Source organism: Neomonachus schauinslandi, chromosome 8, assembly GCF_002201575.2.
Source record: "Neomonachus schauinslandi chromosome 8, ASM220157v2, whole genome shotgun sequence".
NCBI classification, from domain to species: Eukaryota; Metazoa; Chordata; class Mammalia; order Carnivora; family Phocidae; genus Neomonachus; species Neomonachus schauinslandi.
The window spans coordinates 105928101-105945796 of NC_058410.1; the positions used below are offsets into that span (position 1 = coordinate 105928101).

Here is a 17696-nt window from a genome sequence, read left to right on the forward strand (position 1 = left end):
GGAAAGAAGATGATTCAAGCCCATATGTGTCAAGATACCCCCAAATGTTGAGTCTTCTTAGCTGAGGCCCTAGACATCATGGAACAGAGACAAGCCATTCCTTTGTGTGCCGTGTCCAAATCCCTGACCAACAGAGATCATTAGCACAATGAAATGTTTTAAGCCGGTAAGTTCTGGGGCAAAAAGAAGATAACCAGAGAAAGACTTATTCCATTACTCTGTTGTTCATATTCATGGAAAGAACCTTGAATTTCACATTATCAAAGTCCTGTGTGTGTTCTTTTTGCTAGTCCAAATACAAAACATTTTTCCCCAACTAGGCTCCCAAAAGGCTGTCCAGCTTTATACCTCTGGGCAGGAGACTGGAAGCCACTTCTCTCAGGAATCTGATTAAATCAACCCAAAAAAAAAGATGTAGAAATATTGACATCAAGAATTTGCCAATGAAACCCCCAGCCAGTTCAGCCTGGAATCAAGGAGGCCTTACCCATACCCAAGGAGCTTCTAGTCTACTTTTAATTGCCCTGCCCTTAACCCCTAGATATAAGCAGATACAGGCAGAGAGCTAAAGATTAGAAGATATTTGAGGAAACAGCCAATACGAAAAACAGAGAACAAAAGAAACTTAAATACTATGCAGGGAAAAGAAAACTTATCAGAACAAAACAAAACCATCATTAATAGCCTCAGAGAAAGAAAACAAAATATTCATTAAATAAGATACTTAAAAATTGAACACATTTTTTTTTTTTTAAGATTTTATTTATTTATTTAACTGACAGGGAGAGAGAGAGAGACAGCGTGAGAGGGAACACGAACAGGGGGAGTGGGAGAGGAAGAAGCAGGCTTCCGGCTAAGCAGGGAGCCCGATGCGGGGCTCGATCCCAGGGTTCTGGGATCAAGCCCCGCATTGGGCTCTCTGCTCCGGAGGAAGCTTGCTTCTCCCTCTCCTGCTCCCCCTGCTTGTGTTCCCTCTCTCGCTATCTCTCTCTGTCAAATAAATAAAATAAAATAATAAAATCTTTAAAAAATAAAAAAAATTAAAATGTGTTAGTAAAAACAAAGATAAAATTCAGAAAATCTCCTACCAATAAATCAAAAGGTCCATTAAAATAGAAAACCAGAGAGGAATAAGAAAATTTGAGGTTCATGGGCGCCTGGGTGGCTCAGTTGGTTGGGCAACTGCCTTCGGCTCAGGTCATGATCCTGGAGTCCCTGGATCGAGTCCCGCATCGGGCTCCCTGCTCGGCAGGGAGTCTGCTTCTCCCTCTGACCCTCTCCCCTCTCATGTGCTTGCTCTCTCTCATTCTCTCTCTCTCAAATAAATAAAATCTTTAAAAAAAAAAAAAAAAAAAAAAAAGAAAATTTGAGGTTCATAAAAAGGAACAGACCAATGAAAGGAGGAAACAAAAATTTTCAAAATAATGTCCCAGAATCGAAGGCCATGAGTCAGTCTCCAGAATGAAAAGATCCACCAAGTATCTAGCACAGTGACTGAAAACAGACCCACACCAAAAAAATATGCATGTGAAAAAGAGAAGGTCATGTAAGCTTCCAGAGGACGAGAAAAAGGGGTTTGCTATTAACAACCTAAACAGCACAGGTGATCTCAACAGCTATAACAGAAGCTGTAACAGAAGCCAGAAGATGTTGGAGCACTGCCTTCAAAACTGTAAATAAAAACCATTTCAATATGGGAGTGCCTGGCTGACTCACTCAATGGAGCACGCAACTCTTGATCTCAGGGTCATGAGTTCAAGCCCCACGTTGGATATAGAGCTTCCTTAAAAAGGGGGAAAAAAAGAAAAGAAAAAAGACTTCAATCTGGAATTCTATACCCAGTTATACTATCAATCAGTTAAGAAGCTAAAACAGTAATTTATAGATATGCAAGGTCTTAAAAATTCCATCTGCCATGAACCCATCCTCAGAAAGTTACTAAAGAATATGCTTCACTAACAAGCGCATAAACCAAGAAAACCAAAGGCATGGGAGCCAGGGAAAAGGCAATCCATGGGACTTTCTAGGATGCCAGGAAATCAAGAGAATAAGCTGTAAATAAGATCTAAAGAGTAATCAGTCCAGAATAGAATGTCCACAAATTCTGGGAAAGACTTTGTCAAAAAGCTAAAAATATCTAAAATTTGATCACATTACAGGAGATTTACAGAGATAGTGTCAAGTCTAGAGTTAAATTCCTGCTAAGTAATCAGAAAATTTAGCATCTGAATAAAATAAGCATTAACTCAAAGAAAAACCTAATAATGTGCAGTATAGTAATTATAAGGCACTTTGTAGGCTCAGCAATGAATATGGTTCACACAGTCATAAGGTAAACAACAAATACAGAGCTAACCAAAATTATGATATAACCATAACAGAGTATGAGGCAATGTAAACAGTTCATACAATGCATGGTACAGGAAGAGGGTGTGAGAGCCAAATGTTCAAATTCCCAAGTGGAAAAATGGCTAAAACTAAAAATAAATCAATAAATAACAACTGTCCTAGCAATAATGTGATAAAAACAAAGAGTTGTAACTGGTGTCTCTAGACAGCAAGCAATGAGGAGCACAACTGTTTCTCTTACTAAGTTTACAGGAACTACGTGACTCCAAATCAATACCTTAAAATTATATTTCTGGGGGTGCCTGGGTGGCACAGTTAGGCATCCGACTCTTGATTTCAACTCTGGTCATGATCTCAGGGTCGTGGGATCGAGCCCTGCATCAGGCTTAAGATTCTCTCCCCGCCCCCCCCCCGCTCTGCCCCACCATAGCCCACTTGTGTGCACTCGCTCTCTAAAAATAAAAATAAAGTGGGCGCCTGGGTGGCTCAGTCGTTAAGCGTCTGCCTTCGGCTCAGGTCATGATCCCAGGATCCTGGGATCGAGTCCCACATCAGGCTCCCTGCTCGGTGGGAAGCCTGCTTCTCCCTCCCCCACTCCCCCTGCCTCCCCTCCCTCTCACTGTGTCTCTCTCTGTTAAATAAATAAATAAAATCTTTAAAAATAAATTAATTAATTAATTTAAAAAAGTAAAATAAAATTATATTTCTGACTATCAGAGAAGAGGAAATGAGATGTAAGGGTGATCAAGTATTTTATTAGGTGTAGCTATCCTCTGGCATATAAACTCCCTAAGAACATGCAGAGCTGTACATCCCATGTGTTTAGGAGAGAGGAGAACAGTACTGATGGCAGCCTGTCCCAAGCTAAGTACAGAAATGCAAGAAGTTTTAAAAATCACTACTACAACTCCTGAAACCAATACTGACTATATGTTAACTAAAAAAAACCAGACTACATACATCTGCTTTCTAGGATTGCTAAGCAATATGAAATTTTGAAACGTTGTGCTTTAGTAACAGATACTAAAGATTAATGAAGGAGGAAGAGCTGGCTTCGGAAAAAAAACCTATGAATTGATAAATGTAGAAATGAAACCACCTAATTAATCTGCTAATTGAGCTTCCCTAATAAAATCTCTAGAATCTATGCATTCAGGACTCAGTTTTAAACTGTTTACCCTAAAAGAAACACGCCAAATCTCATACTGTCCTCCTTCATAACACTTTCAAGGACAACAAGATGAAAGGCTCACACTACTATATGACAGCGTACCTGCAGAATTCTATCCTGGGAAGCTGGTGTGCGAGGTGTTCTAAGAGCGATGCTGTTGTTGGTGACATTGTACTCAGACAAAAGAGTACTGGAGGCAGAGTTTGTTATGCCAGATTCCTCAGCAGTCTGACGTGCAATTTCACTTGCTTGGCCTACTTTCACAACCTCCTGGAGTTCTGCATCTGAAATCTAAAAAGACACAGTTATCACCATACAGCAGTATTTTAACCAGAGAATAACATAGCTTCAAACTTCCACATTCCAGAAAGATGAATTGCTGAAGCTGTGTGATGAGTACACAGGGGTACTACTTTCTTTACTATTTGTGGATTTGAAAATTTCTATGATAAAGTTTTTAAAAGTCTACCCTATATAATATGGGGAAAAATTCCATATATGATATACTATCAAGCTGTAAAGTCTTATATTTCCATAATGAAATTCTTTCAAACCAACTAACATTAATAAACCAAGAACATAAAATAATCGTGTTTGTATAAAACTATCAAAGGGGGAGTAGACTGAAAGCCAATTAAAATATCAGAGTCCAAGGGCGCCTGGACGGCTCAGTCGTTAGGTGTCTGCCTTTGGTTCAGGTCATGATCCCAGGGTCGTGGGATCGAGCCCCGCCATCGGGCTCCCTGCTCAGCGGGAAGGCTGCTTCTCCCTCTCCCACTCCCCTGCTTGTGCTCCCTCTCTTGCTATCTCTGTCAAATAAGTAAATGAAATCTTTAAAAAAGAAAAAAAAATCAGAGCCCAGAGGTATCTGGGTGGCTCAGTCAGTTAAGAGGCTGCATTCCGCTCAGGTCGTGATCCCAGGGTCCCGGGATGGAGCCCCACATCAGGCTCCTTGCTCAGGGGGGACCCTGCTTCTCCCTTTGCCTGCCGCTCCCCCTGCTTGTGCTTGCTCTCTCCCCTGCCCCCTCTGTGTGTCAAATAAATAAATAAAATCTTTAGGGGCACCTGGGTGGCTCAGTCGTTGGGTGTCTGCCTTTGGCTCAGGTCATGATCCCGGGGTCCTGGGATCAAGCCCCACATTGGGCTCCCTGCTCAGCAGGAAGCCTGCTTCTCCCTCCCCCACTCCCCCTGCTTGTGTTCCCTCTCTCGCTGTGTCTCTCTGTCAAATAAATAAAATCTTTAAAATAATTAAATAAATAAATAAATAAAATCTTTTTAAAAAATCAATCCACTGAGCCACAAGATCCCTGAGAAAAATCAAAAGGCATTACCCTTGGTAATTTTACAAAAATAAGCATCCTAAGGAGAACTAAGAAAAAAAGTTACAGGCAAACTCTTAATTTAAGAAATATCACTACTTAGAATGACATCTGACAAATTTATGTCATGTTTATACCCAAGAATTTTGTGTTGATGCAGCCAGCACATCATTTGGAGAAAGAAGCTCTTCTGTCCCCCTAGCTCCATCCCTCTGCTCCATTAAACCATCCAATTCTACGGAGCTGTACTACTCAAAATAAAACAAGAGCTTATTCAGAACTCCCATAGTTTTGACCAACTAAAATTAAATCAAAGGAAGAGAGCGTGGATAAGCTGAATGAGGGTATGTTTCTTTCTCTCTTCTCCACAACTCCCACATTAATTTTCACACTGTTGTCTCAAAAAGAGAAGTATGACACAACAAAACGTTCCCTATAAGAAAGCAGCCTAGGGGGTGCCTGGGTGGCTCAGTCGGTTAAGTGCCTGACTCCTGATCTCAGCCCAGGTTTTGATCTCAGGGCTGTGAGCTCAAGCCTGGCATTGGGCTCCATGCTGGGCAGCACTGGACTCCACATTGATCTTGTAGCCTAGGGGGGGACGCCTGCATGCCACAGTAGGTTAAAGCCTCCAACTCTTACTTTCAGTTCAGGTCATGATCTCAGGGTCATGAGAAGGAGCCCCACATCAGGCTCTGCGCTCAGCACAGAGTCCGCTTGTCCCTCTACCTCCTACTCTGCCCCTCCCCCAACTCACACTCACGCAAGCATGCACTCTCTCTCTCAAATAAATAAATAAAATCTTTAAAAAAGAAAGCAGCCTAAGTCTACAAAGCCAAATATCACCTTTATGCTAGTCAGCTACAATAAGAGGCCAGGAGCCCTAACCTGTTTGCAAATTGCTAAGAGCTGACAAACCATCACAGGAACAGTTTAAGGCCAGATATAATTTATACAGAGGAGTTGTTACTTATTTACCATACTATATCACAAGGACTTATTTTTATGTGGCTCACCTATTACACTGTGAACTTCTTAAGGGCACCCAACACCTAGCAAAAACCTGGCACATAAACCCTCAAACATTTGCTTGCTAAATAAATGATAAAGACAGGAGTTCACACAATGAAAAACTGCTTTAACAGATTACCTGAGGGGCAGGAAGTACTAGTTTGCTTCTCTTTTTAGTAAATTCAGAAACACCACTAGTCTGAAGAATAGCTGATGGCAGATCAGATTCTTTTTTCCTTTTCAAATGTTGCTTGTCTTTTTTTCTGTCTCTTCCTTCTTTTTCACTATCATGAATCAAAGTAGGTAAGAGATTTTGTAAAGTTACATATAATCAATAACAGTAAAAGCCATTTAAATACTCATACACTTTGAACAAAATAATTCCATTCCTAAAAAAATTACTGATAAAGACAAAATCCAAATACATTAAGTTGTGCCCTACACCATCACTTACCCACTATATTCAAGAGGAATGCAGCTTAGAATAGCAATAGAATTATTAAGAAAATAAAAATATAGTACTAACTTATGTACCAAACATTAAGCCTATATAAAGACTATGATGATAAACAAAATATTACGTATAATTTCAAAATGAAAACAAAACTACTCCTACATCATGATAATCCTCTTATAAAAGTATGTGTGTGCACATATGAAAATGAAGGTTGACAAGCATACAAAATGGGAAATAATTATATGAACAGGATGGGATTAAAACACTAAATTTTTAAATTTCCCTTTAAAACTGTTCTTTGGGGCACCTGGATGGTGCAGTCAGTTGAGCATCTGACTCTTGATTTCGGCTCAGGTCATGATCTCGGGGTTGTGGGATCAAGCCCCTCACTGGGATCCACACTCAGTGGGGAGTCAGCTTGTCCCTGTCCCTTGGTTCCTGCTCCCACTCTCTCTCTTAAATAAACAAATCTTTGAAAATCTGTTCAATAGTTCGTTATGATTCTTTTTTTCCATTATGATTCTTTTTAATTCACAAATTTTTTTAAAGGATATTTAAGTCCTGACAATTAATTATGAACACCAGGCTCAAGGCCACCTTTGAAAGCTCCAAGAATGCCTCCTCCCGGTCTGCATGTCAGCCTCTTCCCCATCTAGCCTGCCCCTTCCAGACGGTCCGCTCCCACTTCAACCTCTTCATTTGCACAGGCTACCTAAAACAAGGTTTTAATTTGAGAAATAAATTTAATGGAGTACATCCAAGAAAATCCTGTTTCACAGCGCCCGACATCTGTCATTTAGTACCAATCCATGTCAACAAAAATGGAAGGTCAGTGAGGGAGCAGAAAACCAAAACTCTCTTGACAATTGGAAAAGGTTCTCCCCACAATATTCAGATGCAAGAATGGAGAAACCCTAAAAATCCCTAAAAATAGGCAAAATCCTCTGCACCCATAGACAAACATTTTACAAACACACTTATCCCCATTAGTTAAAAAGATTTAAGTATGCATCAGTAACTTTTTTCTTTTAATTTCATTCTAAGAGAAATAAGATAAAATTTTCACTAGGAAAGACAAAAAGAAACAGACCCAATTTGGACAGATTCCTCAGGCCATTAGTGAAATAACTAACCCGCTCACAAACGTACATAAACGTTAAGATGGTGACTCAGTGAGCAGACAGTACACCAGAGCCAAGTGCTGACATTTCAAGAGATGCAAACACCCTTTTGTGCCAGAAACATGACAGCAAGGGTCACTGGTTTTCTCAGAAAGGTGAATCCAGTAAATAAATAAAAACACTATGTAGGCCACATTGTCCTACATAATAAAAATCTGGCTCTGACAAGAATAGCGCATGGCCCTCCATAAAATTCCTACTATACTTTTTCATTTTCAAAATCAGAAAGGTGACTTACGATCTTAGTTCCCCATCAAGATCCTGTTGTCTTAATTTTCTGAAATCTGCATCAAGAGCCTGGTAGTTTTCCTCAGAAGTATCATAGAAACCAAGAGCAGGCTTTTTTTCAAACGGGATTTCAGCATTATAATCAACTCCTCTCTTCTTTTTTCTCTTCTTCTGAATTTCTATACCAGCTGCTCGAAGTTCTCTTCTCTTCTGGAGGGCTGCAAGGCGCCTGAAGAAAACGAACCCAAGATCACTTTCAAAATCACATACCATGTAATTTTGTGAAGAAACAGAGTGAAGAAAACTATCTGGTTATTTGGGGAAGAAATATTTATTTAAATCCTCACCTCACACCATTCACCAAAACACTGGAGATTGGAATTCCCCTTCTGATTTAAAGGTTACACACACAAGCAAAAAGAAAAACTAAAAGGAACTACAAGTAAATATGTGTCTGGTCTCTGGATGGGAATGTATTCACTTGATATAAATTAAACAAAGGGCAAAGGTAAAGATCAACAGCTTTGCATTTTTTTTTTTTTAACATTTTATTTTAAGTAATTTCTACATCCAATGTGGGGCTTGAACTCATGACCCCGAGATCGAGTTGAATGTTCTACCAACTGAGCCAGGTGGCTGCCCCAACAGCTTTGAATTTTAAATTTTATATCTCTATACCACTATTTTTTTTAAATCATGAAACAAAATTAACAGGCAAATAACAGGAAAAACATTTGCAATTAATATTGGCAATGGTTAGATATAAAGAATCTATGCAGGTTTTTGTTTTTTTTTTTAATGTATCCTAAGGGGGGATAAAAAGAAGGAAATAAATAGTTCATTAAGGAAAAAGATGCAAATAGCCAAAATAATAAAAGGTATACTTAGCTAAGAATCACAAATTAAATCAAGTACCAATTCTGCATATCTCATTAGTAGTCTTCAGTTTTTTTGTTTCGTTTTAATGGCAAGCCATGCAGAAAGTGGACAATCACCCACACTGGTAATGGAAAGTAAATTGGTAAAGCTTCCCCAAAGAGAATTTGGAAATACACATTAAAACCCCTAAAGTTGGGGCGCCTGGGTGGCTCAGTTGGTTAAGCGACTGCCTTCGGCTCAGGTCATGATCCTGGAGTCCCGGGATGGAGTCCCACATCGGGCTCCCTGCTCTGCGGGGAGCCTGCTTCTCCCTCTCCCCCTCCCCCTGCTTGTGTTCCCTCTCTCGCTGTGTCTCTCTCTGTCAAATAAATAAATAAAATCTTTAAAAAAAAAAAAAAAAAACCTAAAGTTTCTCACATTTTTTAACCCAACAATTTCACTCCTCAGCCTTTAGCCTAAAGAAATAAATACCATGAACAAGGCCTTAGCTACAAGACTTCACCAAGCCCTGTTCATTAGCTGATAACTGGACACAATCTAGACATCCAATAGTAAGAAATTAGTTAAGAGCATTTACAGCATAGCTATAAGATAGGATATTATACAGCCATCTGTATAACCTTAAAAAAAAAAATACTGTAAATCTACTCTGCCACAGAAAGATGCTCAAGACATACTGGTATGTCAAAAATGTTACCAAATTCACATGTTACAGAGCAACATGTAAAAAATTATATGCATATCTATCAGTGAACCTATGCATATAAGATGTGAAACATGTCTACCAAAATATTAACAGTAATAATCACTGGAGGTTGGAATTTCATTTCATCTTTACTTTTTTGTACTTTCCCGTAATGCTACAATTTTAATGATTTAATGATGAGAAAAGCTATTTACAATATTAATGGGGGAAAATCAGTATGCAGAGCCTCATGCTGGAAGTTGCTCCTATGTTTTTGTTTTTGTTTGAGATTTTATTTATTTGACAGAGAGAGACACAGCAAGAGAGGGAACACAAGCAGGGGGAGTGGGAGAGGGAGAAGCAGGCTTCCCGCTGAGCAGGGAGCCCGACGTGGGGCTCGATCCCAGAACCCTGGAATCATGGCTGAGCCGAAGGCAGACGCTTAACGACTGAGCCATCTAGGCGCCCCTCAGTCTGTACTTCCTAATTGATTAAGTTCTTTCCAGCTTATCTTTTAACTCAGACAAAAGACCCTGCAGGCAAAGCAACCCCCCCTCAAGCAATAAAGACTGCCCTGAGCCAGTGAGACCCTGTGTCAGTGACTCCTAGACAGCGATCCACCTGCCCTTTCCCTTTCCGGCCCACGTGCACGTACCCACTGACCTTTGTCCCACATTTTCCTTATATAAACCTGGAAATATTTTCGGCACTTTGGAGACAGTCTTTGAGATGCTAGTCCGTGGTCTCCCTGGTGGTGGCCTCACCAAAATACATTCCTTTCGTGATTCACCACCACTCATCTCTCTGCCTTTGGAATTTTGTTGGCAGCGAGTGGCCGAACCTGGTCTGTTTGGGACCCCCCCGGAGCTGGGTGCTCTTACACCCCTGCACCCCAATCTAGCAAAATTCAGTTTAAAAAAAGTGTGGTAGCTGAATTAAGACCCACTTTCTCTTCTCTTACGCCCTCTCAGCTCTGGGAGATAGAAACTCTACTCCACGCTGATGCAGCCAAAAACACAGGGTTCTCTCCCCCACACCATTCTAGTTCCCAACAGGAGTGCTTTCATTCCAGGAAGGGCAAAACATCAGCAATTCCCATCCTGCCTCCAGACACCTGTTGCAGAGGCTAAATTCCAACAAGAGTTGCCCAGACCGGGGCCACTTCCTTCTTCTGCCCAAATAGAGGCTCTACCTTGGGACAATGCTGTTAAGAATATTGGTGTTCCAGTAAGTAGTCCTTGTCCCAGCTTGAGGGATGAGGCTTCCACAGTAGGAGAAGCAAGCCATGGAGACCTGCGGTTGCTGCCTACACCTAGCACTCAGCTCCTACGGTGGGGATGTCATTCAAAGACAAACACACCAGAGCACAGGCATAGAACAGAGAACTCCAATTCTCCCCCAAAAGAAACTGACTTCATTTGCCAGAGTATGGAGAAAATGTTCAAGCCTAAGGGCACTCTCAAAAACAGTGGAACTTGTGAAAGGTAACTGGGAAGAAACTGGTAGATTCACTGAAGATACAGGCTAAACTATAGGCCCACTAGTTTGCCAGAGAGAAACAAAGAAAGAAACAAATGGGAGGGCCTTCCTGGGGTCAGAACAAATACCTGACCTGAAGGTTAGTTCTGAAACTACCCCTTCAAAGGAGCCCAAGTTTAACTGGATCAGTTTGTGGAACAATTTGTGCCCCACGACATTGTTGGAAACAATACAGCAATCAGCTGGCAATTAGTAGAGTTTAAAAACTGGGTGTAGCCAGGGAAAAAGATGTCAAAGTATGGTCAAAACCACATCATCCCAGGGTGACTGTGGGCATACCCAAGACCACAGCCTCCATGAGGAGCAACATCAGAGGCTTTACATTTCTGAGGGGAGGGAAGGAGAGAAGAGACTTCACTAAAATAACCCACAGTCACTAAACAAGCAAACAAATAATATAATAAGTTGGGGGTAGGGAGAACATGGTACCCAGAATTGCTCCAATATATCATCTAAAGTGTCCAGTTCCCAACAAAAAAATTTGAGACACGCAAAGAAACAGGAAAGCATGACCCATACACCAGAAAAAAGCTGGCAACAGATGGCAACAGAAACTGCCAGTGAGAAAAACCAGATGTCAGATTTAGTAGACAGACTTCAACAAAAAATAAAAGGAAACTGTGATTAAAGAAGCAAAGGAAGGTATGATGAAAATCAGTAAAGAGACAGAAATAACTTAACCATATACAAACTGTGGAGTTGAAAAGTATAAAGCTAAAAGGAAAACTTCACTAGAGGGGCTCAACAGTAGGTGTGAACCTACAGAAGAACTAGTGAACTTATGGAGAGATGGGTATACAATCTGGAAAAAAGGAGAAAATGAAACAGGAACAGAGCCTCACAGAAATATGGGGCATCATTAAGTGAACCAACATATGCACAATAGGAATACCAAAAAAAGAGAGAGAAAAAGGAGAATAAAATATTCAAAGAAATAATGGCTGAAAATTCCCCAAATTTACTGAACCTACACATCCAGAACAATCAACAAACTCCAGGTCAGATAAAAAAGAAATCCGCAAATAGAAACATCATGCTAAAAATGCTAAAAGCCAAAGACAAGGAGAAAATCTTGAAAGCAGCAAGAGAAAGACGATTTCATGGCTTACAAGGGAACTTCAATAAGATTAACAGCTAACTTCTCATCAAAACAGCATATACAATATGATCCAATTTTATACAAATATCACTATGTGTGTATGTATACACATAAATGCAACTCTGCATTTTTTTATTATTATTATTTATTGTTATGTCAATCCCCATACATTACATCATTAGTTTTAGATGTAGTGTTCCATGATTGTTTGTGCATAACACCCAGTGCTCCATGCAGAACGTGCCCTCCTCAATACCCATCACCAGGCTAACCCATCCTCCCACCCCACCCCCCACTCCAGCAACCCTCAGTTTGTTTACTGAGATTAAGAATTCCTCATATCAGGGGCGCCTGGGTGGCTCAGTCGTTAAGCGTCTGCCTTCGGCCCAGGTCATAATCCCAGGGTCCTGGGATTGAGCCCCGCATCGGGCTCCCTGCTCAGCTGGAAGCCTGCTTCTCCCTCTCCCACTCCCCCTGCTTGTGTTCCCTCTCTCGCTGTGTCTTTCTCTGTCAAATAAATAAATAAAATCTTTAAAAAAAAAAAAAAATTCCTCGTATCAGTGAGGTCATATGATACATGCCTTTCTCTGTTTGACTTATTTCGCAGCTCTGCATTATAAGAAAGGTCTGCAAGGACACATTTACAAAGTAAAGTAATTTCATTCTTTAAATAAGGGAAATAAAGACTTCAAATGACATCAAAAAACCTTTACAATATCACGCTAAGTGAATAAAACCAAGCCATATAGCATCGTATCAACCACTCCCCCCAAAGAGAAAAAAGTACAACACGGGAGGAAAAGTGTATTACTTTTATAATTAATAATCAATAAAAAGCTTTAAAACACCCAGGGATGCCTGGGTGGCTCAGTCTGTTAAGCAGCTGCCTTCAGCCCAGGTCATGATCCCAGGGTCCTGGGATCGAGTCCCACATCGGTCTCCTTGCTCAGCGGGGAGCCTGCTTGTCCCTCTGCTTGTGCTCTGTCAAATAAAATCTTTAAAAAAAAAAAAAGCTTTAAAACAGATCTGTAATTTAGCATTAAAAAAGGAAACAGGCCTGCAATGTATTTTGCATACAAACCAATCTAATCTAAGATACATGTACAACACAAGTTATTAAGATTTATAGATTCTATAAGAAAATCTACGAGATAGTACAGATTTAAATCTGCTGAACAGTATTTAAAGCAAGCAATACCAGTTATACTCAGCGAGAAGCATCCTTGGCCCAATCTACGTGGCTAAAAGGCTCAAAATATTTGGTCTCCAAACACCAATGGACAAAAATGAAAAAGTGAATTTTTTTCAACCCTACTCACATTACTTAATCTTAAATAGTGTACAAAAGAGAAAAAATGACTGAAACTGGGCAGAAAATTGAGCATCTCCTCTTGGTTTACTGTTCCAGGCCATTCATACCCCCCCCTTAAGTAACTATTTTGGTCTAGTGACTCGCCAGCTATGCCAACAAGCATCCTCAAGCACGAATCCTCCATCCCAGGATCTGGAACCTCAGAGTCATTACTAGGGAAACTATCACATGCTAGTCATCAAGTCAGGAAGCACTTCCCAGTATGGGGACCAAAAAGGCAGCTGTGAAGGCTGAGAAGGTTATTCCAATGCCTGAATTCCAAAAGCTAATAAGCTCTTATACAATTCATATTTTCCTTTTATCCACTTCATCTTGGTTTCTGGGCCATTAGAAATTATATCAATCATGGATCTAACCAAAAGGAAAAAGGAAGGGGAAAATGGAGAAAACCTTGAACAGACAGCAATACTTAATTCCACTCACTTTTTTTTTTTTTTTTTAAAGATTTTACTTAGGACGCCTGGGTGGCTCAGTTGGTTAAGCGACTGCCTTCGGCTCAGGTCATGATCCTGGAGTCCCGGGATCAAGTCCCGCATCAGGCTCCCTGCTCAGCAGGGAGTCTGCTTCTCCCTCTTACCCTCCCCCCTCTCATGTGCTCTCTCTCTCTCATTCTCTCGCTCAAATAAATAAAACCTTTAAAAAAAAAAAAAGATTTTATTTATTTATTTGACAGAGAGATAGACAGAAGAGCACAAGCAGAGGGAGTGGCAGAGGGAGAGGGAGAAGCAGGCTCTGCACTGAGCAGGGAACCCGATGCGGGACTCAATCCCAGGACCCTGAGATCATGACCTGAGCCGAAGGCAGACGCTTAACCATCTGAGCCACCCAGGCGCCCTCCACTCACTTTTTAAATGAAAATTTCTGAGAGCCTAAAATTTGGTTCAAGCCTCATTAACTCCTTCTACATTCAGCCAAGTTTCCTATTTCACAACCTGCACAATACTAACCAAAAAGATTAAGTGGCAGTCATGCAAAAGTCACACAGCCTTGTGTGTCCTCTAGCCATCTGACTCCAAGATGGCTATAACAAATGAAGCTCTCCTACCATATGATCCAGCAATTGCACTACTGGGTATTTACCCCAAAGATACAAAAGTAGGGATCCGAAGGGGTACGTGCACCCCAATGTTTATAGCAGCAATGTCCACCATAGCCAAACTGTGGAAAGAGCCAAGATGTCCATCGACAGATGAATGGATAAAGAAGATGTGGTATATATATACAATGGAATGTTATGCAGCCATCAAAAGGAATGAGATCTTGCCATTTGCAACAACGTGGATGGAACTGGAGGGTATTATGTTGAGCGAAATAAGTCAAACAGAGAAAGGCATGTATCATATGATCTCACTGATATGAGGAATTCTTAATCGCAGGAAACAAACTGAAGGTTGCTGGAGTGGGGGGTGGGGTGGGAGGGATGGGGTGACTGGGTGATAGACACTGGGGAGGGTATGTGCTCTGGTAAGCGCTGTGAATTGTGCAAGACTGTTGAATCTCAGATCTGTACCTCTGAAACAAACAATGCAATATATGTTAAGAAAAAAAAAGAAGAAGAAGAAGAAGGTAGCAGGAGGGGAAGAATGAAGCGGGGGAAATCAGAGGGGTAGACGAACCATGAGAGACGATGGACTCTAAAAAACAAACTGAGGGTTCTAGAGGGGAGGGGGATGGGAGGATGGGTTAGCCTGGTGGTGGGTACTGAGGAGGGCACATTCTGCATGGAGCACTGGGTGTTATGCACAAACAATGAATCATGGAACACTACATCTAAAACTAATGATGTAATGTATGGGGATTAACATAAGAATAAAAAAAAAAACAAATGAAGCTCTCCTATGTTAACAGAATAAATTAACATATCAAATGACTATCTGGGCATTACCTCTGCCAACATCTTTTACTTCTTACAACATCTTTTCAGATACATTTTTTTCCCTGTATCTATTCTACAATGGTTAAGGGGAAAAATAAGACTTTTCCAAAGTACAGGGGTGCCTGGTTGGCTCAGTTGGAGGAGCACGCGACTCTTGATCTTGGGGTTGTGAGTTCAAGCCCCATGCTGGGTATAGAGATTACTAAAAAAATAAAATTTAAAAAATTTTTCCAAAATATAAAGGAACTAAAGAATATTAGCATAATTGGAATTGGACAATTCTAATTATTACTCACCCAACAGAATTGATATATCAGTTTTACTGGGTCTAAAAATGCACCAATTGTTCAACTATAGATGGAAACAACCATACCTTGCTTCTTCCAACTGCTTCTCTCTTGCTTTCCTCTTGGCTTTCTTTCCCTGAGTATTTGCCAGGCGGGCTCTAGCTTCAGAAAGCATCTCAAGTTCATCTGCAAAAATAAAGAGAAGAAAAACTAAGTTCTCCAACATAAGCAAGGTATGTGAGACACACACTGTATTGCTTAAGAGAAAAACCATAAATGTAATCATTATATAGCAGAGCATAATGGTAATAACTTGGGCTTTGAAATCAGAAAAACCGAAGTTAAAAACTAGGCCCATCACTTGCTAGCTATGTGACCCTGGATAATTTATTTACCCTCCCTGGGCACATTTACCATCTATAAAAAGAGAATAACAAGTCCTATTTCATAGGAATGTTGAGAAGAACTAAGTAAAATATAACACGTAAAGCATATTTATCATATAATTATATCCTTCATTATCGTAACTAACTGGCACAGCACCAATCATGAAAAACTATTACAAAAACTATTTAATTATAAAGAAATTGACAATCTCCATTAGATACACCTTTCTTCCCCTCTATTTCTCTCTTCCAATACATTTCCATGGCTCCCAGAGTAAAACAGATTTCATTACTGATGCCTTAGAGCAATTCCTATATAAGGCTGTCCGGTGGAATCACAAGGGAACTTTAAAAAAAAAAACTCAAGGGGCGCCTGGGTGGCTCAGTTGGTTAAGCGACTGCCTTCGGCTCAGGTCATGATCCTGGAGTCCCAGGATCGAGTCCCACATCGGGCTCCCTGCTCGGCAGGGAGCCTGCTTCTGCCTCTGACCCTCCTCCCTCTCATGCTCTCTGTCTCTCATTCTCTCTCTCTCAAATAAAAAAAAAAAAAAAACTCAGGGGCGCCTGGGTGGCTCAGTCGTTAAGCGTCTGCCTTCGGCTCAGGTCATGATCCCAGAGTCCTGGGATCCAGCCCTGCATCGGGCTCCCTGCTCAGCGGGAAGCCTGCTTCTCCCTCTCCCACTCCCCCTGCTTGTGTTCCTTCTCTCACTGTGTCTCTCTCTGTCAAATAAATAAAATCTTAAAAAAAAAAAAGACGCTTTTTGTTAAAATTAATTAATTAATTTTTAAAAACTCAGATTCCAGAATTACCCTCTCCACACTCCAGCTTACTGACTCAGATCTCCTGGAGAGGCCCTGGTACCTGTGTTTTTAAAAGTTCACCAAATGACAATGATGCAGGTGGAAACCACTACCTTTAAACTTTAAAATTTTTAAATCTCAACAAATATTCACTGAATGCTTCACAACAACCCTGTGGGGTAAGATAACTATTACTCTCTATCTGGCAGGAAAGAGAATCAAATCTCAGAAAGATTATGACTTGCCTAAGGTCAAAGAGCTAGTAAGTGGCAGATGCTGAGTCTAAAATCCAGTTCCTCTGATTCTTGATTCGAGGTCTGAAGAAGGGATTGTAAGTCAGCCTCATATTAGTGCAGTGCCGCCTTTTCACAAAGATTAAATTACCTGCCTGAAGTCAAAGTTGTTAACAGGACTGGAACCCCAAATCCTGTCTTCTTATTGCTGCCTCTCTCCATGGAATGGGAATGAGAAAACAGAATCCTCAAGTGCTTACCACTAGCCTTTAGGAAATCCGTCTAGTAATATATTACGCTGCTTCATTTATTACATGAATTGAAAAATCAAAAGCTAAAGACACAGTGTCCAGAAAGAGCAATTACTTTGTCACAGAAGACTGGACACATTTAGAAAGAGAATAATAACTGCAGACAGAACTGGGGTTCTAAAAAGTCAGAGGAGCTTAGAAAGAAACTCATAGAGTTAAAAAGAGACTGGAGGAATCTATGGTTACCAAAGAAATAAATTCCTCAGCAGCATATACTCACCCTCATCCATATCAATTGGATCAGGCCTTGCTGGTTTTGTTTCTGGATTTGGATCTATTTCTCCAGGTTTAAGTTTTCGTGGATCATCTGTTGTTTCCTCTTCATTGTCTCTCTGTGCAGCTTTATCCCTAGAAAAAGGCCCAGAGAAGTTAAGTCACACTATCACACCATTCAGTCTTAGAAATACCACGTTTCCTAGCACTAGCACTCTTTTCTTTCAAAAACCCAACAGATGGGGGCGCCTGGGTGGCTCAGATGGTTAAGCGTCTGCCTTCAGCTCAGGTCATGATCCCAG

At 40.7% G+C, this 17696-nt stretch overlaps 1 protein-coding gene across 3 annotated transcripts in view; it reads right to left on the reverse strand.

Moving 5' to 3' along the window:
* CDC5L (cell division cycle 5 like) overlaps positions 1-17696 on the reverse strand; it is a 48345-nt gene that overhangs the window by 24669 nt on the left and 5980 nt on the right. For all 3 annotated transcript variants that reach the window (XM_021692138.2, XM_044917705.1, XM_021692139.2), the window contains exons 4-8: positions 17402-17529; positions 15537-15636; positions 7724-7942; positions 5987-6131; positions 3623-3811 (exon numbers count right to left, since the gene is read on the reverse strand). In XM_021692138.2, the coding sequence (XP_021547813.1) occupies positions 3623-3811; positions 5987-6131; positions 7724-7942; positions 15537-15636; positions 17402-17529 (781 nt within the window). The remainder of the gene's footprint in view (positions 1-3622; positions 3812-5986; positions 6132-7723; positions 7943-15536; positions 15637-17401; positions 17530-17696) is intronic.